This window comes from Pelobates fuscus, chromosome 10 (assembly GCF_036172605.1).
Source record: "Pelobates fuscus isolate aPelFus1 chromosome 10, aPelFus1.pri, whole genome shotgun sequence".
NCBI lineage: Eukaryota > Metazoa > Chordata > Amphibia > Anura > Pelobatidae > Pelobates > Pelobates fuscus.
Genome location: NC_086326.1, coordinates 44,633,209 through 44,660,703, shown reverse-complemented (window position 1 = coordinate 44,660,703; position 27,495 = coordinate 44,633,209). Strand labels below are relative to the sequence as shown.

The 27,495-nt window shown below is 41.7% G+C and overlaps 1 protein-coding gene across 2 annotated transcripts in view; it reads left to right on the top strand.

Moving 5' to 3' along the window:
* CHST15 (carbohydrate sulfotransferase 15) overlaps positions 1-27,495 on the top strand; it is a 107,759-nt gene that overhangs the window by 47,660 nt on the left and 32,604 nt on the right. The window contains exons 6-8 of one of the 2 annotated variants that reach the window (XR_010085770.1): positions 849-1,005; positions 4,680-4,827; positions 6,851-7,559. Coding sequence is in view for 1 of the 2 variants with exons in the window: in XM_063435322.1 (XP_063291392.1) it covers positions 849-1,005; positions 4,680-4,827; positions 6,851-7,038 (493 nt within the window). In the remaining variant the exon portion in view is untranslated. Of the gene's footprint in view, positions 1-848; positions 1,006-4,679; positions 4,828-6,850; positions 7,637-27,495 lie in introns of those variants that run through there. The other variant, XM_063435322.1, reaches the window with a different exon arrangement.

Below are 27,495 nucleotides of genomic sequence, written 5' to 3'. Positions count from 1 at the left end.
TTGTTTGCTTCTTGAGATGATAAATTTGCTGATTTTAGACTTTCTTTGTTCTTTTTAAATCATTACAATTTGATTAAAGGGACACTCCGGGCACCAATACTTTATTACATTTGATAGGTTTTGGCTTCATTAATATGCTGTATTCTTTGCATGCTTAAACCTTTATAGTTTTCGGATAAAAAAACCTAAATGTTTTGCAGATTGCTGCACCATAAGCCGGCCTCATTAGCCACGCCCCCTCACTCGAGAAACAAACTTCCTTATGAAAGGTATGTACACAGCTCAGCCACTGACAGTCGTGAATCATCTGAACAACAAAATAACCTGCATTAGAAGGAGAGGACACCCAGGTATACATATAGTAAGGATATTACTACCTGTTTGCAGTTTCTTAGACAGTCTGCAGCCAGGTTGTGAATGAAAGACAGCTCACTCAATGCTGTTGGGGCTGAGACTGTGTACATACATTTAATAAGGAAGTCTGTCTGGCATGAGGGCCGTCGCTAATGAGGCGGGCTTATAATGCCACGTACTGCAAAACAATTATTTATTTTGCACAAAAACTATAAAGATTTGAACATGCAAAAAATACAATAAAAATATAGGATATTAATGGGGAGTAAATCTATCAAATGTATTGGTGCTGGAGTGTCCCTTTAAATTTCCAAAAATTGTTTGTATTTTAACTTTAAATTGTATCTGTTCCCTTTACCGTCTCCTGTCTCTAAGGATGGACTGTATCCTAACTATGAGCTGTCCAGTTGCACGCATGGAACTCTGATCATCAATCCATTTTGTCCTTACTCTGTGTACATGACTCAAAGTCATTCTCTGTTTTGTCCTCATAGACTGTACTCAGACTATCTCTACTTTGCCATTGCTAACAAGTCAGCTGAGGATTTCCATGACAAAGTGAATGAATCTTTGCAGATATTTGATAGCTGCCTGCAAGTCTCCAGCCTGCGAGCCTGCGCATACAACACAACGTTTAGCAACATACTGCCGGTATGTCCTGTCTCTGGGGAATAGTCAGTGCTCAGAAATTCCCGCAATCGATTTCGCTAATGAGACCCACAGGGGAAATTACATACTGTTTATCAGCAGGATACAATGTAATTATATTAATAATCCACTATTAATTATCATCTGGTAACAGTAGGATTGCATTTTAACAGAATTTAGATGTATAATCACAATTCTTTTCAAGATCAGATTTAAAACAATGTGTTAGTTATAAAGATGGTATTAGTTACATGCTACGTTATACCGGTAGTTAAAATGTTGATATAATATCTTCCATCGTCTATAAATCTGACATCTGGAATGTTATAGGATAAACATTTTCCCTCTCTTCAAAGTAGGATTGCTACAAATTTAAGATCCAAGTCATTTTTTCTTATATACCCCTACCAGTTTGTGATTAATAATAATTTAAAAGCAGCTTATCAAGTTATTCAATAGCTGCACAGAGATGGTCTTGTTAAACGTAAGAATATTACAATTCAAGCCTGCTTGGGGCAATATGAATGTATATTTTAGAAGAAAAAAAATGCTTCATGGTGAAGCTGCGTTGCGTGTTTACCGTAATTCTCAGAGTATCCGGGAGAAGAATTGTAATTAAAGAATTTCTACAAGGTGTCAGTTGTGTATCAGCACTATTCAGCTTAGCCTGGGTTTCCTTGCTGCGTAGCGAGATTAAGAGAAGTTAGTTAAAACGTGGGGCAGTTTAAGAAATGCAAATTGAAACTACCGTAAATGTTTTTGTCCCTTGATCTGTACATTTTATTATAGTTCGGTTACATTAATTATGTCTCATAATAATAACCTTAATTTGTGATATGTTTAGCTGATTTTAAATTTCTGACTTTAAATTTTTCTTTGTTTGTTGTAATGTGTTCATTCCTGACTAGCATATTAAATAAGTAATGGACTGGACACATTCACATACATTCTTAGCCCAGTTTATTTCCAAGGGAATAGATGTAGCAGGCGGTGGTGAGGTGGTGAGGAGGTGAGACAATAGTTTAAGCATCCCACTCCTTCTTGCAATACACATGATTAGAAGTGACCTGAAGTTTATAGACTCGTCATTTAGCCCTATGGGACACTATTGAACGTGTATTAGATCATCTGTTAACTTGTTGGTAATAATCATCCCATAGTGTGTTATTATACTGTTTCAGATTTTTCTTGCAATTACTTTTTTCTTTTTGTGTTTTTTCCCCCCCTGCAAATACCAATCAAATTAACAAAAATAAAAAAGTAATTAACAAGAACAGAACAAAAACAACTTCAACTTGGAAACAATTAGAGAGATTATATATATATATATATATATATATATATATATATATATATATTTATATTTATATATATATATATATATGTCTTTGTTCCTTTATCCATTGCTTTAATATTAGGGAATATAAACTACTAGTATACCAATTCACAATAATTTAAAAGCATAGAAAAAATATGCAGAAAGGATAAAAATATTACCGTATTAGAAGTACTGTAGGTATCATAGCGTAATATCTTTAAAACGACTGCACTTTGTTTTACAAGATATCTTCACCTATGTTTGTGTATGCCGATTCTAAAACAGAATGCATCAGTTTAACCCATTAAGGACAGATGGTCACAATATGTTTCTTGAAGACTCTATACCAGCTCGCAGTTTAGCATTAGCAGCTACTTATATCAATGCTGTCACTAAATTACTGGGCCATTCAGGTCTGGAAAATAATCTTCATAGCTCAGATTATTCCGATAAGTTATACCATCATTGGTCCTTAAGGGGTTAAGGATGGGAACTGGCCAGCTGCGTGGAAGCCAGATGTAAAGTGAGAGAAGGCAGTGACTCTAGTTTTAATTATAGTCATTCAAAATGATTTATTGAAGCACTGTATGTATCACAGCAGGGACAGGGAACCCCCCTAACAAAGTCATGTCTGGGGCTTAGTCATAAGATCATTTCGAAATGAGATAAGCAAACTTGGCCTACACCCAGATCTACGAAATTAATTAGGCTACCAACTGCCTGAGAACATTGCCATGATGTAATAATGATAATATTACATTAAGAAAATGGAAAAATACCCATCGGTGTTGAATTTACATGTGCTGCTAAACAAATGTATGCATTTCATAAACTGTTTGGCGCATGTACGATTGAATCAAGAGTTGCTGTTTTGCTTTATTGATCTCTAACTGCTTATAATTCCCTTGGATTTATTGATGGCATTTAAAATATATATATTTTTAATTTTATTATTCCCTCCATCACAATGGATTACTCAAATCCCACTGTACAATTAATTACCTGGCATATCATCGGCCATGAAGGGGTTAAGATGCAATGACCTACAAGTTGAATCCATGCATATTATGTACAGTCGTTGCATCTCCTGGCTGACCATTGCTCTGTGGGAGCTGCCATCTTTATGTCTTGTTCAGAGATCAGACGGTCAGACGCACCACTTATCTAGAAAAAAATGCACGGTTTGGCCGTAACTGTTCCAGAGTAGATTTTGACTGCAATGCCTGTTTGTCTCGTGTGATGTCAAGATTTGTGAATACACACTAGCTCTCCGCAATGTGGTCTCATGTTGAATAAGTGGTGCTTCTGGAACATGGCGGCCCCCATGATACCTACAGGAGCTAGGGCAAACACTAAAAAAAGATGTTGACTTATATTATTAGTACATTAAATAATAATAAAAAATATAGAGTAATGCAGTCTTTTATTTGAAATATTAAAAAAATGACTGGTTTTCCTTTATAAATTAAGTCCAACAAATGCGTGAGCCACTGAATGTAAAAGATTCAGAAGATCTTTTGAAATTAAAAATGATTTGGTGTTTTTTATTTTATTTTATTCTGACAGTCTGCATGCTACTAACAGTTCAGCATAGTTTCTGCTCTTCATAGTATCTGGAGCTGGTCTTAAGGAATGCATTTTGGAAAATCCAGTTCGCTTTGTTAGTGATATAAATAGTCTGATATCCATCATAGTCTAATTAGAGTGCTTCCCGCAGCTAATGAAAAGTACTTTTTAATTGGGAGGGTACATCATTCAGGCCTAGCTGTTTTGTAGATCTGTTTACAAAACGAGATGTTTTCAGATCCAACGCAGTTCTAAGACTTTCCTGCTGACAACCTGTCACTTTCAATCCCATATCCTTCCTTCTGTGTAGTCACATCTCGTGACCCTTGCTGTGATCCTAGCTCACTGGCTGTGTCTACAAATAGACGTTTATTGCTGCTTCTTTAAACTAAATTTGGAAATTAAAAAGGAAATCCATTGTTTTAGTGCAAATATGCTCTGTAAAACCAAAAGATAAGAATTTAAAAACACTTGGATCTTGGATGTCACTAGCTGCAACAAAATAACCAGAATCATGTTTTTACCAGCATTTTAGGCTTATTAATTTATGTTTTTACACACGCTCATTAGGTGTGGTTATTTAGTTCGTGTGTGTTTATATATATATATATATATATATATATATATATATATATATTTTTTTTAAATAGCTTTTTCTGGGTAATGTTAATGATCAAAAAAGCAAGTGTATCTATAGAATAAATAATGAAATGACACATATATTCTATATCCTATAACTTGTCCCGATAGTGGTATTTTTTTTTTTATTGACGAATGATCCTTGAACACTCAGGTACGACTGCAAGTTGGACTCTATGTTGTCTATCTGTGGGACTGGCTGTCGTTGTTTGAGAAGAATCAGTTTCTCGTTATGAGACTGGAAGATCATGCGGCCAACATAACCCAAAGCATGAGACTTGTTTGCAATTTCCTCCATCTTGGTATGTACAGACTCATCGTATGCTTGTGTGTGCGCACATGCCTCTGTGTTTCACCTGGAATATAAAGTAGCAATTTGCAGGAGAACGTATTACATATTGCCAAAACAACAGATTTTCCTACAAATTCTGTAATAAATGTAAACAAATATATATTATAGAAAAAATGATATTGTATGTATGTATCTATCTCTCTCCTATATGAAGGCACTCATTTTCATAAATGCATTTTATTGTTTATTCTCAACGCCCAGGTGCTTCAAAGATAGGACCACATATAATCCAAAAAAACTGAATTATTAGCACTCACAGGACCTTTCAGAAAATATTAATATATTTAAGCCATAAACCATTGCCGATACTATGTTTTCCGCATGTTTATTTATTTAAAACAATAGTTTGCTATAGATTTAGATTGTCAGTATTATGGTGCAGGGAGCATCGTTGAAAACCTATATTGTACCCCGTGAGTATCTCTGCATAACTACTGCACTTATTGTATCTATGATTCGTGGAAATACTGTCTGTAAAGAACTGATTCTAAACTCCTTTTGACAAGAACGCAATTTATGTGCATGGCATTTGCTTGCTGATTCAGTCTTCAGCTGTAAAATTATCTCAGTGATCTGTTCATTGAGTTTAACAGAACATTCACTAAATACATTATGCAACACATTTTCATTGTGTTTTTCCAAGTGTCAAGGGGTCTTGATTGCACTGGAGAAGGCAGTGATGTTACAGTAAACCATATAATATGAGAAGTCTGTCGAATGATAAAATGTTTTTTTTTTCAACCAGTGGGAACCTACTGAAATAGAACCAGTGTTGTAAATAGCTAAGGGAATTTGAAATATGTGTATACACATGCAACACAAATGAAATGTAAGGACCGATTTGAATAAAGGACTTAAATATAACAAGCTACATGTGTCAAATGAGGCTGAAAAAGAACAACCTTGTGCTGGAGCAACCTGCACTATACAATCGGCTAGTATGAAGGGATTGGGGGAAAAAAACAAAAAGGGACAGCGAGAGAAAGAGACACAAAGGTGTCTCTTTCTCTCGCTGTCCCTTTTTGTTTTTTCCCCCAGCCCCTTTGTGTCACTTTCTTCCCACACAAGTCCCTTTGTGTGTCTCCTTCTCCTCCTCAGCCCCTTTATGTGTCTTTCTCCCCTCTAGTCCCTTTCTGTCTCTTCCCCCAGCCCCTCTGTGTCACTCTCTTCCCACCCAAGACCCTTTGTGTATGTCTTTCTCTCCACGTCCCAATTGAGTGTCTTTCTCCCCTGTGCCTTTCTGTTTAAACCTTCTCCCCCCAATCCCTTTGTGTGTCAGTAGGGGAGTGCTGTGTCCTATGCCCTAAGCCGTCTGTGCCGCCTTATGGTAGCGCAGGCCCTGCAAACGGTTAGGCAAATCCTGAAGTACCATGACAGAGCTGGCATATCATCTATCATGATGGGGTTCCATGTAATTTTTGTGGGATTATGATGTTTTTTATCCACTCCCCCTAAATGTAAATCTTACTTTACTACTAACAGGATTATTTACTAAAGAGACAATTCAAAGTGAATTCCAACGTTAAGGTCAAAATGGCTAAAATGTTCTAAGTCAGTTATGCTTTCAGTTCAGCTCCTGATGCCTTACATGTGAAATGTAAAATAGAGTAATTGTGCCAATGATGACAATAATGAGATTGTAAATTTTTTTTTATTTTTCTCTGTAATACCTCCAATGAAAAACTATCCCAGGTACTACTACAACATTTACACTAGAGGGTACCTGTTCTGTGCAGGGGTTAATTTCACTCTTGAATCTATATGACAATAAATGAGAGTAACACGGTTATCCAGGCCCATAGCTAGCCAAACTGTGAGCAAAAAATAAAAATAAAATGGTAACCCGGTATTACATTTACAGCATATTCGATCTCCTCTAGGGTCCAATTTTATAAGTGTGTCCTACATTAATAATAGATTATGAATGAAGATGACTGCATTGTAATGTTAACTAAAATTCTATGATTCTACAGGGCCTCTAAGTAACAAGGAAGAAAGCTCGATAACACACAACCCTGCATCCAACAGCCGACGACCAGAAGACTGCAACCTAGGCCCCATGTTACCTCATACTAGAGAGATGCTCAAGGATTTTTACCGTCCGTACAATCAGAGATTGGCTGAAATGCTTGCAAACGATGCTTATCTCTGGGAGACATAGAAAGCGTTTGACAAAACTGTATGTATTGAGTACTTGAGTTTACTGCCACCTAGTGACTGGACACAGTGTTTACATCCACGACATGTTTTCTGTGTTCCCGTTAACGCAGTGTTTGAGATATGAACCTCTATAGCACTACGTGTGCTTCCACCTGCTGATCATATTAAGAAACTGCAACAAGGACACAAAACTGCCTTTGTGATGTAATCAACAAAATGGACAAAACAAACAAAAAATGACAATCATTTGTGCCAATCAGCTGTGAAAATACAGCAAGAATGAACGTGATTACTTGATATGTAAATACAAAATCATAACTGGATCCTGGGTAAAAATTATTTGTAAAACGCTGCGGAATATGTTGGCGCTATTTAAATGCTCGTAATAATAATAAAATCTAATTACATAAAAACTCCCCACACTTATCACCGGAAAACTTCAGAAAAATTACTAACTTAAATTGTGAACTCTTATGGAAGGGGATAAAATATTATGGAAGAATCAGATTATGGTATTTTTTTGTCTTTTTTTTTCTCTGAGCTTGAAAGTAATGTATTTTTTTTTGTTTAGATTTTTAAATATCTGTTCATGTTTCTGAGTGGCTTTTGTATTTATTATTAATTTTTTTCGGTGATAACATCTCTTGAGTTTTGCTTGATGTGCTCGTCTTCATAGAATCCGCTATATTTATGGCACAATATAGTGTTAGAAATATATTGTCCTGTTAAAAGCTTAGGCCCCCGGACCCAGTTGTAAGAAGTTAAAACACAATTGTACATACCTTTTCATCATTGCAATGTTTGTCCATGTGCTGCTGTCCTGCCTTCTTGGCTGAGATCATCGAAATCGATGATCTCAGCCAATCCAATACTTTCCCATACGAAAGTATTGGGAGGCTAGTGCACATGCGCAGCAAATAGCTGCAATGCACCATTCAGATCGTCTCTATGAGACCATCTGATTGAAATACCAGAGTTTTACTCTGCTATTTTGTCCAATCACTTGGTATCTAAATGAAATAGCAGAGTACTAGCACTAGCGCCTCTAGTGGCTGTCTGAGTTTGGAATGCCAATGTTTTATACAGGAACATCGTGCTCAGACCATTTTACTAAGATGAGGTGGTCTGTGTGCCTGGAGTGTCACGATAATCATTACCAGAAGGAGTAAGCAACACGATGGCACTGAGAGAGTTAACAATTTATTAAAGTTATATAATAAAGGGTTTATTAACCCACTGACTAGTTGACAAGTAACTTGTAAATGATGGGTGCATTGCAGCAAATTTACAGAAATAGTGGGGGAAAAAAAGGTCAGAATGCTGCAACTCACTGTTTAGCCCCTTAAGGACCATAATTCTGGAATAAAAGGGAATCATGACATGTCACACATGTCATGTGTCCTTAAGGGGTTAAGGAACTAAGCCCTAAGTTCATTGATTCTTAATTTGCTCTTTAAAGGGACACTTCAGAACTTTTAACTCCCTATTGGTTATTATATAAAAATGCGACTAAATCTTCACTTTTTAAAATCTCCTTCTTAATACCTTCCGGCTCTCAAACAGACAACCAAGAGGGATTCCTGCTTCACTTAGTTTGAACTATAGCTCAAAGTGGAAATGATTGATTCTCATAACGAACATTGATATCAAGCTTATCAATTGCAGTGCATGATTTGTGTGTGTCAGTGCATCAATTCATAATGGGGGGCCCAGTAATCCAAACAGATGAAGAAGAACACCATTGATCATTAATAGAATATATGTGTTTTTAACTGGAGTGTTCCTTTAACCCCTTAAAGACACATGACATGTATGACATGTCATGATTCCCTTTTATTCCAGAAGTTTGGTCCTTAAGGGGTTAAACAGATGGAAAAATAATAAAGGCAAGTATGTGCAACTTTATAAATAAATAGAGTTTTGCTAGGAAGAATACATTCAGGGTTGTTTCCCAAAGTGGAAATTGACAGGAATTCAAAGTGGATTTCAAATTTTAGGCCAACACTTCTGAACAGGAAGCCCATTGGACTAAGAGAATATTCCAATTCATCCATTTTGGCCTTAAATGGACATTATAAGTACCTAGACCTCTTCATCTCAGTTTCCTGGGTGCAGTGTCTCCTTAACCCTGCAATGTAAAACCGTTTTAGAGAAACTGTAATGTTTACATGGCAGGGTTAAGACTGCCTCTAGTGGCCACTAAAGGAGCTTCCTCAATTCAGACGGAGTTTAACTCTTTGAAACGATGCTGGACGTCCTCACACTTTGCATGAGATTGTCCAGCTTCTTGAAAAAACCCACAAGAAAGCATTGATTAAATGCATTCCTATGGGCAAGGCCTAATGAGTGGGTGGCGCTTAGGGTTCTGGATCGCAGTGATATCAGGGGAGGAGGAACCTGATCCAGTGCCGGCGGACCTTGGTGCTGGTATCAGGTAAATTTAAAAAAAGGGTTTTAAACAGTCTATTTGCCAGCAGTGGGGGATGGGGAGCTCGGGGGTATAGGGACATTGAAATTCTCTTCAAAATTGACAATTCTTAAAAAGCCCTTTTTTACACAATACTATTTTGTTACAAGATTACACAACAGAACTTCTGAAAATGGGAGTTGGCGTACAAGTTGAGCATCAGTATTAGTCATTCACAGTGTTTATTACAGGGCATTTAATACAGGGAATATGTAGATTGATCACTGTTTTGAAGTGCTTTATAGGATGAGAATTTTCTTTTTTCATATTTAAATCTTTATTAAATTTTAAGGATAATACAGACAAAACATATTCAACAAATATAATATATTATAAATTTAGCATATCATGTAGTGTAATAAGACAAAACAGCAAACAAGCAGGTTTGTTTAGTTCAGTGGAGCTCAACTCAAGAGGCAGCAATTACCCAGAGCGTCTGACTTACAAAGACTTATCATTGAGCTGCATTGGGAAGTCTGTGATTGGACAGCCACAGAAAGTCTGGGCAGGGTTAGAAGGGGAGGATTTGCAAAGACAGCAGACAAGAGATCTCATGTTTTTCAAGCTGTTCTCCAAGGTAAAATGCATAATGAAATGCATGCATGTTTTCATTGGAGGCATTTCTATTTAATAGTGATCTTTTTTTTTGTCTTTGGGCAGTGGAAGGTCCCTTTAAACAGATCAGTCTGACTGTGGCAATCATTAGTGGTTGTAAGTGCATGATCTGAGCTTGAGTGAGCTCCAGTACCTAGGTATCTATCTATTTCGATCTATCTATCTATTTCGATCTATCTATTTATTTCTATTTCTCTTTTTCTTTCTATCTATTTCTATCTAATTCGATCGATCTAATTATATTTATCTATTTCTATTTATTTATTTCCTTCTATCTATCTCTATCTATCTATTTCTTTTTCTCACTCACTCTCTCACCCACACCCACCCACACTCACTCTCTCACAAAACTCAAAGGCTGCAGGGAACTATTGTTCTCACCTGAACAACCTCATTAAGCTGAAGTTGTTCAGGTGACTATAGTGTCCCTTTAAAGGGAAACTCCAGTGCCAGGAAAACAATCCGTTTTCCTGGCACTGCAGGTACCCTCTCCCTTCCACCTCCCATCCCAGGTAGCTGAAGGGGTGAAAACCCCTTCAGGTCACTTACCTGAGACCCCGCCGATGTCCCTCGGCGGTGGTTTCGGGTCGGCGTCGCTCCTCCCAGTAATCACGTCAGCCGGTGGGCGAGACTGATCCCGCCCGCTGAGGAAACCTAATGCGCATGCTTTCCTATGGGGAATTGAGCGAAGCTGGAGGTCCTCACACAGCGTGAGGACGTCCAGCGACGCTCTAGCAAAGAAAATCTTTGCTATGATTCAGGAAGTGCCCTCTAGTGGCTGTCTAGTAGACAGCCACTAGAGGAGGCGTTAACCCTGCAATGTAATTATTGCAGTTTATAAAAAAACTGCAATAATTACAGTTCCAGGGTTAAGAGTAGTGGGAGTTGGCACCCAGACCACTCCAATGGGCAGAAGTGGTCTGGGTGCCTGGAGTGTCCCTTTAAAGTGTCCCTCTGTCCATTTAAAATGTTTGGAGGTATGGCAATTGGAGATTGACTGAATTTGGGGAGTGGAGAAGAGGTCAAAATTAAAGAGGGCAGGGGGTCATCAAAACTGCATGGTAGATATAAGGGAGGCTTTAGTGAAGAATGAGCACTTAAAGGAGTAAAGACATTAATATTGCTTTAGATATATTCTGTTTAAACTCTGGCCACTTTTGTAAAAGTCTGAATTTCCTTCTTCCTGGGAGGGGAGCCCGATCTGCCAGCTGAAAGGAGTCAAGAAATAAGTCATAAGTGAAGAGGCAACAAGTTCACAGTTAGAGGGTATGCAGAACAGCATAAACAGATAAATTGCTTTATGTAAGTAGGGACCTTTGTATAAGTTAATTGTAGATTATGCTAGCTTTAGTGTACCTATAATCTTAATTTTATTAATGACAGGAGGCGAGTATTTGCTTAAGTCTCTCTTTACTAGAACTCCACAGCAGCACAGAAAAACAACCAATCAGAAAAAAGTCAGGTACTATAAAACTCCCCTCCTCATGCATCATTTCCTCTTTCAAGCTGCGACAAAAACAGAACAAAAAGCAGAAAACATAATGGGGAGAAGCAAAGTCCTAGATACGATGAATACAACGATGTCCACCATCCGAGAAGAACTGCCAAACCAGATAGTGTTGATCAGAATCGAACAGGTTGATTATCCAATGAAAAGTACTCTGAATAAACATGTGTGCACCCAATGTAACAACCAAAATTACCTTAAAACGAAAATATCCCAACCCTACTTATGAAAATAAACATAGATATAAGAACAGGCGACAGGTAGCAGAGACAACAAACAGAGTTGCATACGTACCTGATTAATCCAATTTTTTAACATAAAACAAGGGTGGGAAAAGAATGGGTGGGAAATACTCGCCTCCTGTCATTAATAAAATTAAGATTATAGGTACACTAAAGCTAGCATAATCTACAATTTTATAACATGACAGGAGGCTTCGTATTTGCTGTTTCAACGCTCAGACAACAAAACCAACGCTGTTTGTTCCGCTGGTACCTATGCTCGGAGCTACCCGAGCAATCCTAAATGGACTTTCCAACTGCGATAGATGACAATACATCGATCGATGGAGACGCCAGCTGGAGAAGTATCCCAAAAACTGAAAAAACAACGTCCGTTGACAGATCCATTGTACGTGGGGATGCAACCTGTTGCCTACCAGCTGGTCCATGAGCTGACAAGCCGCCCTATTAGCCATTTCCCTGCAGTGAAAAATTTTTGAAAGTCATATGCGGACTTAGGGCCGCGATAAGACACTGCCACCATGTCTCAACTCTTGATGTGTAAGGTTGCTCCACCGATCGTGCCAGGGTAACCCGGCAACGCGGTCTTGCAGGTAGATCTTCAATCTCAAGGAATGCGCCTAAGTCCACCACCAAATCGCAATAGAACCAAGTAGGATCTTTCGTTCCCTCCTGGCCTACCCGGTGAGATGTCTCATCCGAGAATACATTTCTAATGCACGCCAGAGTGTGGTCAAACTAGCCGTATCCTAAGTGATTCCAATATTCCAAGTGGACTGTGTAATCCTCGGATGCGGTAGGGGAAAGACTCCAAAAGGACGTCCATTCAGGGTTCCGAATTGAACTCGTGAGGAGGAATGGTGGTCGACTATTCTGGGAATAGTGAATCCCAGAAATAGTCAAAGGGATGGGAAATGCAAACCGGAGCGCAGATTTCCACCCATATATGTCCTTGTCTAAGCGTGAAAGATGTCTGTGTAGGATTCGGGGTACACCAGGTATCCCCATAAGGTCTCGTAGGTCTCCTCGACTGAGTTAAAAAGTAGGTCGGCGCAAATCCAAAAAACAAAACGGCTCCCGTGAGTGATAAATAAAGTATAGACGGAGGATCCACCATCTCCGAACCCTGTTCACCAGGTATGCGCTCTGAGGAGACGGGGCAGTCCTGCCCTCTTATCCCAAGATCGTAATGACCGGGGGGGTCAAGACAACTGGGGTTTCCGGTCTTATCCTGTGACCCCTACGTACGGTTTGCCTTCAGACCGGATAATAGGCCTTCCTTAATCTTGTTACCCGAGCAAAGCAGTGCCCGTGTGCTCCATGAAGGTCTCCGTATATCCTGACATCTCGACATGGGAGAAACTGTCTGCGCAGTTTGTACGTAATGGTCTGGATATCCAAAACAGAAAGCAATCTCTGTATTATATGGTGCAGAATATGCCAAAAAACCTGCACTCATAATACCGGAGGACCATCCGGTAGCCGTACCATCTCCAGGAGTGTGTGTAAATAACTCCCCCCGTTATACCTCCGAGTATTTCTCGCGTGTTTTATAGCGGTTCGGCTCCAGTAGATCCATCACAGGAGATAAAAGAGGGATCTAGTCTAAACATGTAATTCCTGCATGACAAGGCTGTCCTCTAGAACGAAGTTAATAGCGTGGATGTAGCTCTAATTGAATGCAGGAGGGACGCCCCTCTATGTAGACATCAATGTCTCGCACAGGCACAAGCCTGTGAGATGAACAAATGGCCGGTACTGTAGAGCGTCGAGTGTATGAGAGAGCCGCGCTCTCTACTACTGTGATCGCATATCATGAGAGCGTCCGGCTGTTAGCCTGAGTGGGCCGCCTTGTTAGTAACCAACAACAGAGTCTACATCCGTGATCGATTCTCTCTATGAGAATGGGTCCACCCAACCTGTCCTCTGAATCCAGCCCAGTATCTGGTTGAGGACGAGTGAGGGGCTGCGCCCTCTAATAACAAATCAGTATCCGGTTCTGTATGAGAGGGTTCGCCCTCTGTTCCTGAAAGTAAATATACTCGGACCTAGGTGATGGAGGGCCGCACCCTCCTGTGGTGCAAACTAGAGTCCCCAGAGATTCAGGGTGACCAAACTGTAGGGCGCACCAATTATAAATGTCAGCATAAGGCTGAGGGCAATCTGGGAAACAACGATGGAAAAACTATCAACCGACTATCCGGATCCCGTGCGCGCGCGCGGGGTCCAGGTAGACCGTTGGTAGTCCGAGGAAAGCTGGAGACGTTCTCCGCAATCCACGAGTGCCCGGGAGGTCGGAGGAGGCCAAGTCAGGCCTCACGACGACCCGAGCGAAAAGGAAAAAGAAAGTCATGAAAAAACAAAAAGCAACAATAAACGTAGATAAGAGAAATTAAACCCATTCTATCTCGGATAGAAGGCAAGCAGCAGGCCGGAAGGTAAGAAAAGTAAGTCCCACTGGACAGGGCCAGGAGCTAACCTAACGCAGGAAAAAGCTACCGAACCTATAAGGATTCCGGGAAGCAGGTACGGAGTAGCTGGTAAAGACAAGGAAAAAACACCGCTTTCTACTGGAGGAGTCCGAGTACCGGTCCTCGTCTGTGCGAAGTTTTCCTTGGAGATGTGCCGTCGCCGGTCTGGAGTAAAACCGTGGACGTGTCCGGGTTCTTCATAAGAAACTTCGCCCTTCAGGCCTGAGGTTTAGGGCCTTCACCCTTCCCACCATATTCAGGTGGCCGTATACTGGTGCCCTCTTGAACACTATGGCAATGGTGTTTTGTCTGGACACCTGCCTATCTCCATGTCACTGGTGCGCACTGGGTTTTCCACAGTGATATTACCCGTCAGCCCGTCAGAAGGCATAGGCCCAGCAGGCCAAACGAATGGACACAGAAAGGTTAGCCAAGCAAATCGTCACAGACGTAGCCGGCCATTGAAGTAGGCACCGACCCAGCAGGCTATTCAATGGGGCACAGGCATAGCAGGCCGTTCTTATGGGCACGGGCATAGCAGGCCAATCCTTTGGGCACAGACACAGCAGGTCAATCTTATGGGCACAGACACAGCAGGCCAATCTTACGGGCACAGACACAGCAGGCCAATCTTATGGGCACAGACACAGCAGGCCAATCTTATGGGCACAGACACAGCAGGCCAATATTATGGGCACAGACATAGCAGGCCAATCTTATGGGCACAGACATAGCAGGCCAATCTTATGGGCACAGACATAGCAGGCCAATCTTATGGGCACAGACATAGCAGGCCAATCTTATGGGCACAGACATAGCAGGCCATTCTTATGGGCACAGACATAGCAGGCCAATCTTATGGGCACAGACATAGCAGGCCAATCTTATGGGCACAGACATAGCAGGCCAATCTTATGGGCACAGACATAGCAGGCCAATCTTATGGGCACAGACATAGCAGGCCATTCTTATGGGCACAGACATAGCAGGCCATTCTTATGGGCACAGACATAGCAGGCCGTTCTTATGGGCACAGACATAGCAGGCCGTTCTTATGGGCACAGACATAGCAGGCCGTTCTTATAGGCACAGACATAGCAGGCCGTTCTTATGGGCACAGACAAAGCAGGCCAATCAATGGGGCACAGACATAGCGGGCCAATCCATGGGTTGTGTATTACCATAATATCATTATTAACACGTATTTATATAGCGCCTTCCAATTCCGTAGCGCTTACGGTGGGTATTGAATGAGTAACGGGGACCTCTGAGTTCGGGTAGAGGTCCCTAAAAATTGTAGATCCACAGGGCATCTTGTGACATAGGACTCTTAGACAATCAACCCTTTTAGACAGCGTAATGCCATGTGAATAGCCTGGACCGGGACTGGCAGTCCCTAAATGCCCAGCAGGAAAATAGTGGTATTCCAGCTGTATCGGGTATAAGCGGAAATTGTTCCAGTTACCATCATGTCCATGAGTGTAAGATTCACTGAACAATACTCACCTTAAACTGTGAGTTGGTATGCACTTGCTCACAGATCCGTTTGAAATTTCTTAGCATCTTATGGATTACCATCACCATACCACCTGAAGGGTACTGTAACCATGGACTCTTCCAGGAGTAGGATTAAACAATAGCCAACTCAATGACTCTCCCCAAGAACCCGATAAAATTGTATATTATCAGCGTAGACTGATCTCCCCTACCAGTTAGAGTCAGAGCCGGGTCTGGTAACATATATATGCCATGGACAGAGAAACCCTACGAGAGTAGTCTCATCTGAGGCCTCAAAGGTGGGCCAGAAAAATAAATACTGAGAAGCACATGAATCCTAGAATTAGCTGGCGCTGAATACGCCCTGTACAGAGCCTGTATAACAGTTCCAATATACCCGTAACACACAGTAAGCTGTGATATATCCTGATAGCAGAACTCGCAGTAATGACTGTCTGGGTAAAATCTGACGCAGGGTCAAGGAAAATATATAACTGCCTGATATGGGCACCTGAAAATTGCCCCAATAGAAAGAAGTAGTGATTAATGTAAAAAATGGTGACTGGGTGCTTTAAACACAAAGGAAGAGCAAGTACATAAAAAACGAAAACACACTATAAGAAAAAAAGAAAGTCTAAGCTGTAAACCTAGACAGCCAAGTATGAGGATATATACATAGATGTGTACTAAAAGGCAAGGTTGAGAGTCTACTAAGTTTTATTTATTGCAGGTATAAACAACAAAACCGAATGCCTTTGAGGCAGGATAGAACGCAAAGTCAGGCAGCAGCCCGACTTCCATTAGGGCAACAAACCAGAAGGCAGATCTCCATAGAAGCATGCACAGCCGGGGGGGGGGGGGGGGTCGCGATCTAAGCGCCCCCTCCTCCACCGGTCGGACACACGCGGTGCGGAGGCGGCCGCGACATGGGGCCAAGTGAGGAAGAAGATCCGGCCGTCGGGTACTCGCGCTCGATCACGAGTGCCCCAGGGACCGGCCTGAAAGGCACGGGACTGTCGGAGGAGACTCCGCGGTCTCGGAGCCCAGGGGGTCAGAGGCGGTAAGCCCACATCTGAGGGAAGGCAAAGCCCGGGAGGTCGGAGGGGGTGAGACAGTCAGCCCCCAGCCGACCGCGGGGGGAAACTACAGCCCGCCAAGCGGGGCAGAGGCAACAGGGGATACGCAAATATAGTATCTGGGGGGTAGCAGAGGGGGAGAAACACGGGTACAGAAAGGGTGAAAAAGCCCACCAAGACCCCCGAATCCATGCACAAACATATAAGGAATATATATATATAATAGAAGCCATAGATAGCTGACAAAACGAATACAAAGATGGCTATCAGATAAGAATGCAGGCAGATGATAATAGGGCATCTGCCATGAAAGGACAAGAACACCTTACAGAGAGGCATGCTATGTAGGAATAAGGCTACAGAAAAAATTATAAGCTCCCAGATAGATAAATTCAAATTACAGCAATAAACAAATAAATCCCAAGGCCACCCACTAATATTAGCAGGAGGCAGTGGTACTCTGACCTGTACTGATGCGGAGCAGCAAAGAAAGAGGAAATGATGCATGAGGAGGGGAGTTTTATAGTACCTGACTTTTTTCTGATTGGTTGTTTTTCTGTGCTGCTGTGGAGTTCTAGTAAAGAGAGACTTAAGCAAATACGAAGCCTCCTGTCATGTTATAAAATTAATTGCACCAAACTATAAAATAATTTGTTTGTAGTTATATAAAATACTGTCATAAGGTTAGAATTTTAAATATAATTATGGAATTCTAGTTTTTAGACCTTGACAAGCTTGTTTTAATCTAAATAGAGGTTGTGTACTTAAAAGCCGCTGGAGCACAAATGTAAATATTTAATTGCGTTATCCTAATTGCTTTATGTTCTGCACCGAGGAGAAAAATGTATTCAATTGGAAATTTTTAAATATTACGTACTTTTTAGGTGCATATTGACCAATAACGAACAACACTGACAAAAATGTAGAAAATTAAGAAAATGAATAAAAGGTTATTCAAAGCAGCACTGTTACTCCCTCTAAAAATGAGTGTTTCATGAAGAAAGAATCTTTATGAAATACTCTTTTTGACTGTATTAGAATTTCACTGACATTCCAAGCCAGTAAAGAGATATACAGAGACAAAGTGGGGACTACTTTGTGTCTGTGTTTCTCCTCCACCTGACTTTCTTAGACTCAGGGCAGAGTCTACGAGTCAGTCCCGACATCTGTCACCAATGACAGCTGCAGGGAATTGGCTATGTCTATGGAGGATCCCACAATCTCGCAAGACCTCAATTCTGTACTCGCAGCATGCACGAGAGTGTCACAGTGGCGCCGGCCATGAAAAATACCCGCCGGATTAAGATGGTCGTGCCCACAAGGGACAGGTTCAGGGACCTTCACCTGCTCCACCCCCCCCCCCCCAGCCACTGGACCCCCAGAAGTGATGTCATAGCCAGGGGACTTTGCAAATTTGGCAAAGTCCCCAAACGGTGACAGTGCTGCTTTAACAAGCAAAAATAAATGAAAACTATAGCAGTTAAAATGCACTAACTTTACTAAAAATGACTGTTTCTCAATGTTAACGTATAAAGATTTTATCAGGCTGTTCATAGATCAGATGTGTGAGAGAGGGTATATATACAAATTGGAAACCCACTGTAAATTGGAATAGGACTATGGTAGTATACAAGCTCAAGTCAATTAAGGAAGAAAACTGTCAATATTAACCATACAGAATGTCATCCACAGCAAGTATTGCGTGACTGTTATCCAGAACATCTATCTTATACAGGATAGAGACTGCATGTTGAAGAAGCTGGAGAGGCAATTTTTAACAACCTCTTATTTAAAAAGCTTTTTGTCAGGAAGAAAGCGCAACATTTTTTTGCAAATATCTCACACAAGGTTAAATGTCCAAAATTAATATTTAATATTTGAAATTTGTGACTTGATTGCTAACCTGTTATTAATACTGGGATCAAGACTGAACACGTTTCTAAAAGACTCACACATCTCTTACTTTAAATTCACACTGCAGACAACAGCTGGCCCATTCTCTTTATGCATTATATAGATAATATGCAAAGATGATAAACTGAAAAAATAAAATAGACAGTACTTACATCCAGGGCTGCCATCAGAAATTGTGGGGCCCCTAACACAGCTCAAGGTCTGGGCCCCCGTGTGCCCGCCTCCAAGCCCCGCCTCCAAATCCCGCCCACAGGAATACACACACAGACACAAAAGGACACAGACACAGAAAGATACACACATACTAACAAACACACACACACATATAGACATAGATACACACACACACACACACACACTGATATACAGACACACACAGTGACATACATACTTACATACTGACAGACACACATACATACTGACAAACAGACATACATACAAACTGACATACAGATATACAAACAGACATACATACATAATGGCATACATACACATACATACTGATATACATACATACATATAGACCTCCACACACACACACACAGATAGATAGATATATACATACACAGATACATACAGACATACTGACATAAACACTCACAGATATACATGCATACTGACAGATATATACATACATACATACACACACAGACATACATACACACACAGACTGACACACACACAGACTGACACACAGACAGGCAGACACACAGACAGACACACAGACATACATACTGACATACTGACATACACACAGAAATCACACACACAGACATACACACAGACATACAGACACACATACAGATATACTGACATACACACAGACATACTGATATACACACAGACACACATACACATACTGACATACACACAGACATACACACACAGACATGCACACAGACATACTGACATACACACAGACATACTGGAATACACACAGACATACACACACAGACATACACACATATATGCAGATACACACACACACACACCTCATTTATCAGCCACCCTCCTCTTACCTTTAAGTTGCAGGAGGGTGGCTGGGGATGATGGGAGTGAGCGGATGCCTCTCCTCTGCTCTACCTCCGGTCTCCTCCTGGTCGCGCAATTACCCGGCCGCAGCGCTGACCAGGCCCCTGAAGATATAGGGCCCATCGGGTGGCCCTAAATGCTTGGGCCACCTGATGGGCCCCAGGGCAGATTTTTGCTGCTCCACGTGGGGCCCGGGCGGCCGGGCCCCCCAGGGCCGCCGGGCCCGTGACAACCGTTATGGTTGTCACCCCCTGATGGCGGCCCTGTTTACATCTGCGGTTAATCCATTTGTTGGACATTCTTTGGCTGTGCAGCATAAGCACAAGACCAGGAAGTGACTAAGGAACACAACTTGATGGACGCATGTCTCTTTTCAGCCTATGTAACTATGAACTCTATAGGACTGCTGAGGTTACCTCATATACAGTGTTTTCTATACAAAAAGGGTTTTGTGAAATTGTAGTTCAGATGACAGTTTTCTGGGGTGTGTTGAAGATACAATCGGTGCTGCTATATGGATGGGGGGGAGAAAGTTTGTGTTGGGGGAGTGATGGGTCTGCTGTGGGACTGTAGTGTGTAAGGGACATGTTAAAAATAGGTATACTAAAAAATAAAATAAAAAAGTAAATTCTATTCCCCTTCCTTCTTGCTTTACTCAGATAAGGGAGGGTGGTCCAGCATGTGCATCATCTGGTCTGCAGTTTTGGCGAGTGTAAACCACTTGTATTGCTCCTGCTGGCAGAGTGTTGCCATGGTAATCGGTGGCAACGCTCGCAGGATCAATACATGTTGTCTGCAATCTCTGGGGGTGCAGGCCACAAGCTCCCTGGTCAACCTCGATATAAGAATGGGCTAACTGGTGAGGGAAACTTTTTAATCTCCCAACCGGTTGTGTCAGCCATCTTTTTTTTTTAAAGGTTAGAGGAAACGAGATTGTCTTAGATTACACGTTAAACAGAATCACATTTCTACATGAATAAGCTTATTCGTGGGTTGATGCTAGCAGGGTCATTTCTTACAGAGGTACTACGCTGTTGTTTTGAGCGTGTTAGGGAGGGAGATGAACGGGATTCTTAACGACGCTTTATGAAGGAACAGGGGAAACAGATTGGCAGTAGCTTGATAAGTTCTGGATCCGTGTAGCCTGTTCGCTAAACTGACAGCCTATCGTCCCAGTAATAGGGAGGGCAGATTTAGGGTGCTCGGGTATGTTGTAGAATTCTAAACATGCTGAAGGGTATTATGAGTGTAAAAGCTCAACACTATGGGGACCTTCACCTAGTAGGTGGGCACAGGTTAAAGACAGTTTGCTTAAACAATACTAGTAATGCAGGTGTGCGCAAAATTCGCCCAGGGGGTCACTGGATCACACAGTTGTACAGTGGCACAAAACTTCAGCAAGGCATGGATCGTAATAAGTGCCAGGGGAGTAGTGATTTAAGAATATCAGCAATGTACAAGTCCCCTGGGGGGTATTCTCCACATCTCGCTAGCTGTAACATGCTCTTAGTTTGCAGTGTAGGGCATGTCTGCCGTGAGGCTCAGCTTCGGGTGCTTCAGCCGATGCCCAGTGCTGGGATTTCCCTGATTTTGGCGTTAGGAGCCCCCTCGATCGTGTCTCTGCGGTTGGATTTAGCTTCATCGTTATGCTGTGGGGTGGGCCCTTGTGTTGCGACCCGGTTGGATGCTGTGATCATAAGGGGCAGAAGTGTGCTGTGCTGGTCTCTGGAGTTTGGATCCGGTGAGGTGCGTGTGTGTGGGGCTTGTGTAGGGTTCCAGCGGGTGTGGGAGCTGGTGCTTATGCCCGAGCATCTTGGCGCCTTTTCCTGCCTTGTCGATCGCTGGCTTCTGCGTAGCCGGATAGCTGGTTTGGGAGCTTGAGGTAGGGGATCATAGTGGCGGCGTCGGGCAACAGGGCGGATCCATTTGGACACTGCTCTCACCGCTTGACGCTGAGTCACTCCTTGGGTGCCGAGTGTCTTACAAAAGCTTATACATAGCTGGTCAAAAGCCTCCATGGGCTGCAGTGGAGGCTGGGTGCTTGTGTTGTTTTGTTTAGGCCTTTGCTGGGTCGCCATCTTAGCTGTGTCTCGTTGGGGTAGTACCCCTGCAGGCTGCACGACCGGTGAATCCGTCAGCTGGCTCAGAGTGGTCAGTGGGGACCGGGATAACCCCCACCGGTCCAAAGGGGGGGGTATGGAGCTTGCCGAGTCGCCCAGGAGGTCCTAGGTCGGGGAGAGTGGCCGTCTCACCCCGATACCAGCTCTGGTAGGCTGCATCTGGCTTTCAGTGCCCCCGGTCTCGGCGGGCGTCGGAGTTGTATCCCTCGCTTCTGTGGTGCACTCCCAACATGGGTAGTGCACCTTGGTGAGTCTTTGGGCTTCAAAGCCGATGTTATTTCACCGATTTCTGCCCGCCAGGCCGGAGCTCATCTGAGCTGTAGGCTGTCTGGACTCTCTGTGCTGTGTAGCTGCTCCCCCGCGGATCAGTCGTCAGCCATCTTTTTTCTGCCACTCTCAGGCCATTGAAAAAATACTGGCAACGCAAAGGCCGGTATTTTTAATCTGACTGGACTGGGAGAGTGATGACAGAATATCCACATCTGCTATACTTGGTAGGTGACATGCATTGCAATATATTAACAACAACAAAAACGACTTTAAATCAAGTTCTTTACTGACCTCTGCTGAGCTTAGAGAAGTACTACAATTCCCATTTAGGCTATGCGTTTATTTTGTATTGGGTGTTCTATATGTTAATGCACACATTGCATTACAATTACAGTATTGGCACTATTATTATATATATTTCTTTGGTGACTTGATCCTCTTTCATTTCCTCTTAATTTGTTCTTGTGGGTACAGAGACTCAGAGTAACTACACACATGGCAGTGGGAGTTCTCAGTCCGCACAACCAGATATTTTTCCTAGACTATCAGAGTATTTTTGAAATGTGGAATTTGGTTATTACTACAGCTACTTTAATTTATATGACGTTTTAACTAACTAATGGAATGGGGAGAGGTGGGGTTCTGTTGGCACTGAGCCTGTGCGGGGTAGAAGGATACATACATAACACCAGTTTAATCAAGCTCGATTATGAATCTCACCTAGTTGTATACACAGATTCATAATTGTATACACACCTAAATAAAACTCATGTTCTTTTTAAAGCAGCACTGTCATTGTCTGGGGACTATGCCAAATTTGCAAAGTCCTATGATGGTGACTTCGCCGCTGGGGGTACGGTGGCCAGGGTGGGACAGGTAAAGGTGAGATTTACTAACCTTAACCCATCCCTCTTCTTCCATCTGCTCCCCTTCAGCCCCTGGTGATTCAGCACTAGGAGCCGACGCAAGAGTACAGCATTGAGGTTTGTAGAGGATCCCGCAAGGCCGTGGAAATCTCCATGGTCCGAGCAAATTCCCTGCAGCCGCCAGTGGTGACGACTGTCGAGATTTACTCGCCCTGAGTCTTAGACAGTCAGCCAGAGGAGAGATACAGAGGAACAATGGTCTCTACTTTGTGCTCATACTTCCTGGTGAAACTCCAACACAGATGAAATTAGTATTTTATGAAGATTCTATCTTTTCGAAATACTAATTGGTGGGGGTAGGAAGACAGTGTGGATGAGAGACACACTGGTAGCAATATTTATTTAGCTGTTAGAATGTGCAATTCCCTCTGATGTGACAAATCCTCTTTAAATGAGGTTTCACAACAATACATTATTTGAAGAGAATTAATTGAGAAATAATTGTATTTCACTCAAAGGATTGTGACTGTCAAGGCTGTAACAGCTGCATGATCCTGGGGGTGGGGCAGGGATAATGCTGCTTAAAATAAACCTGATCGGCTAAATTAACCAGTAGCTTTGAAAAGGAACATCATCATACGGACGCAAATCAGTTCTGGACTGTTTTTCCGTAAGGTAACAAGGGCAGGCAGGGCTCAGTCCATCCCATGTACCTAACTCTTAATTGTCATGGTTAGAGAAAGACGGCCAAAGGAGAGGATACAAATGAAACAGAGTCTATGTCACCTCCCTGACCTGTGAGGTTGTTAATTATTTAAATTATAAGCTCTATATTATCCCAAGAAAATACAACATTTGTGATCCAGTAAACCATTCTAATGGTCATTACAAAGTCATTGCATCTAAAAAGCATGGTGTGCTGTATTTGTCATGTATTTATTTTACCCTTATTGATAAGGTTTTAGATTTAACATGAAATCAATAAATCTGGAACCAGTGGCAGTGATGTTTAAAGAAAGTGGGCGCTGCCGCCATGACTTGTTGGATTCTGCCTGCTTAACCCCATGTACTCAAATTCTGACCCGATGAGGCCTTATACTCTGTTTAACACCATAAACATAACAAAAACAGAGTATAAGTAACATCTCCATCCATCTACAAAGGGAGAGGGTGGAAACTACAGATTATTGTCTAACACACATTTATAACTAGTCCTTACAGCAACAACTGATTGGATTTAATTTTTTTGCAATAAAAACTAGGGTGGGGTCGGACAGCACCCCAACCTGTTCCTATAAACTAGTCTTCACTGTATGGAACCTTGTTTGGTCAGGAATGACACTGTCAGCATTATTCACAAGTGAGAATTCAGATGAATTCACCTTCAAAGTAACTTTCACATTTAAGGCCAGAGTATAAGAATCTTTTTGATTTGACAATGTTCACCTTAAATTTAAAATCCACTCTGAAATTCTCACTTTAGTAAATAACCCTTGTCTTACTTTCCTAGAATTATAAATATTTCTGTAAATTGTATACCCTTCATCAGTTTAACTTTACAATGTGCAGCTTGCTGAAAATATTCCCGTTGACTCTTCTGTTGTCCTCTTGGGTGACAGGTGATAGCGACGCACCCACCCACCCATGTTCTCTATAGCAGTTTCATAATCTGAGTATGAATATTGACATTGTATGACATTTGTTTCTTCCTTCAAACAAATCAAATGTGAACCACAAATAACTAATTAAGATCCCAGCTTTTCATAAGTGAATCTACCCTTTGCAGACCATCATGTGGTACGATATTTTTCAAATATTTACAGGTTTTCCTCTAGAAACGTAAGAGAATTTGTGCCTTGTGGCCACGAGTCAAACAGCAACTAATAGTGTCACTAGGCTCCCTAAGGTTGTCACATTTATTTAAAGCATTGTATCCCTGAAACAATGTAGTATTGGGTTAGATCATACACATATTGCACTGGTAGTTCTTTAGGAGAACATCAGCACAGTTGACCACAATGTGGTAAACAGAGAGTGTACAACCAGCATGAGTCATTGGTAGGGCCATGAAACCTGAAGAAGACAACCAGGTTCCCCTGAAGTAAACTGTTTGGAATGTTAAGAGGTCCAAGGACAACTGTGTCAGCCCAACAGTTCTCAAAAATGATAGGACATATAAGTATGTACATGGAGTGTATATTCGGGATATGGAAAAAAGTTAACAATGTTATTGTAAAACTATAAACAGTGAATCATATGTCATAAGGAGTGAATGTCATCATTTACAGTCATATTCAAGACCATAAAGAAAATGAGAGAACAGCACAAGTCATTTAAACAAGCATCAATCTAGTTTAGAACAGGGATCATAACATTTTCATACACTAGAGGGCGCCCCTTTCATATTAAATCATAAATAAATAGTAGCACTGTAATGGAGGCAAGGCAAATTTAGCTGTGTTAAATCATTGAAAGAACTTTGGGGATGCTGTTACAAAGTAGCTGTCATGAATAAAGTGCGCACATGAATACACTGTTACACCGCCGGCTTGTGAAATCCAGGAGAAAGTCATAAAAATGAAAGGAAAACTAGAGAATTAGAAATACTCTGAATACCGATACAGTGTTCTGTTAATGGTTTCGTTGACCGGCCCCCTCTTTGTATGGAAACAATAATATTACTTACATTTTCTCCCTTGTAGCGCCGGTCTCCGAGCTGCTGTCACACCTACTCAAGATCGGTGCTCTCAGCCTAGGATTCTTAACTCCCATTGTCAAATGACTATACAACATTAATTATGTTGAATCAATCACAATCTCACCATTCAAAAAACAAAAAATTGACAACAGTTTTACCATTATTGGTTTACTGAAAAGGGCCCTATACCTTTCATTAAATGCCCACATTTTTCACGGACCAACATCCCCCAAAGAAGTGGCTCACAAACTCACTTGAACAGAATCATTGGACACTTAGAGAATTCAACATCTAAAAGGAGAGTCAAGGAAAAGTCAATGAAAATAATGAAAAAAAATTTAACCAGTAGCCTAAATTAGCAGAATCCCACAAAAACCTTCTCTGACTTGAGGAGGTATGAAAGATACCTTGATAATTCCTTGATAGTCAGTTAGATCAGTTAAATAACAACTGAGCACTTTAAAATGAATCATAGCAAAATTGATAACATGACAAAACTCACCTGTGAAGAGAGGGTCGGACATTGTTACAGGCAAGGCTGGTTCAATGATTTCTGAATCTTCGTCTGTGTAAACATGTGTGTCTCTAAATCCCTCTTTTGCCACTCATCTGCCTTTTTACCCCTTTTGTGTCTTTTCCCCCCATTTTCAGGATAGCATCCCATTGTGTGGTCTCTTATCCCCCCATTTGACTTGTATCCCCCTTTTGTGTATCTTACTTCCTTTATGGTATTTTATCCCCTTTTTCTCCTCTTGTGTCGTTTTAACCATTTTTGTGTCAGTAACCTCCATACAACTCTTACACCCCATATCTCTTACACCCCACTTATCTCTTAACCCCCTTTGCATTTCTTACTCTCTCCCTTTGTGTCTCTTAACCCCCTATGTCATTCTCTATCACTCATTCCCCCCTGTGTTTCTTTATTTTCACCTTTTGTGTCTCTCGCTCACCCCGTCAGTAGTGTGTCCTTGCGGTCCACTATAGAGGATTTTCTTTATCACCTACCTATTCTTACAGGAAGCTGCTCATTGCTTATTTCCAGCACCAGTGAGAGGTTTGCTACCCTGATCACCAAGGCCACACTACAGATAGTGAGAGACAGGAGGGGGAGCTCTGTGCATCACTGTCCTGCCTGTCACATGGAGGCTGGGCTCCCAGGCCAGTACGCCCTAAGGAGACTGACAGTGCTGCCTTATGGTAGTGCTGCTCCTGGTTTCGAGTGGGGGGAGGGGTTGGGGTAGTAGGGCCAGATCAACCCTCTCTGGTGTCCCAGGGCCAGTTTCCTCAATGCAGCCCAAACCATCATACATATAGGAAGCTTGGTGTGTGTGAATGGATGGGTGAATATGAGTAGTTTGGGGTGTGACTGTATGGTGAATATGACTAGGTCGGGTAGGTGACATGTTTTGTGGCTAAGTGTGTGAATGTGAGAGTGTGAGTAAGTATGACTGGGGGTTCGATGGTACTATATGACTGGATAGGGGAATATGATTGTTTAGGAGTACAAGGCTGGTTGGGTGGCTAATTGGCAATGACTATGTAGGAGCATATTTATGTGGAGTGTTAGTGAGTGTGTGTGAATGACAGGTATATTTTTGTATAGTGTTAGTGTGTCAATATAGTTGTGTTTATATTTTTTTCAGGGTGCATGTATAGTGGTGTTTGTGCATTGTGTTTCCAATT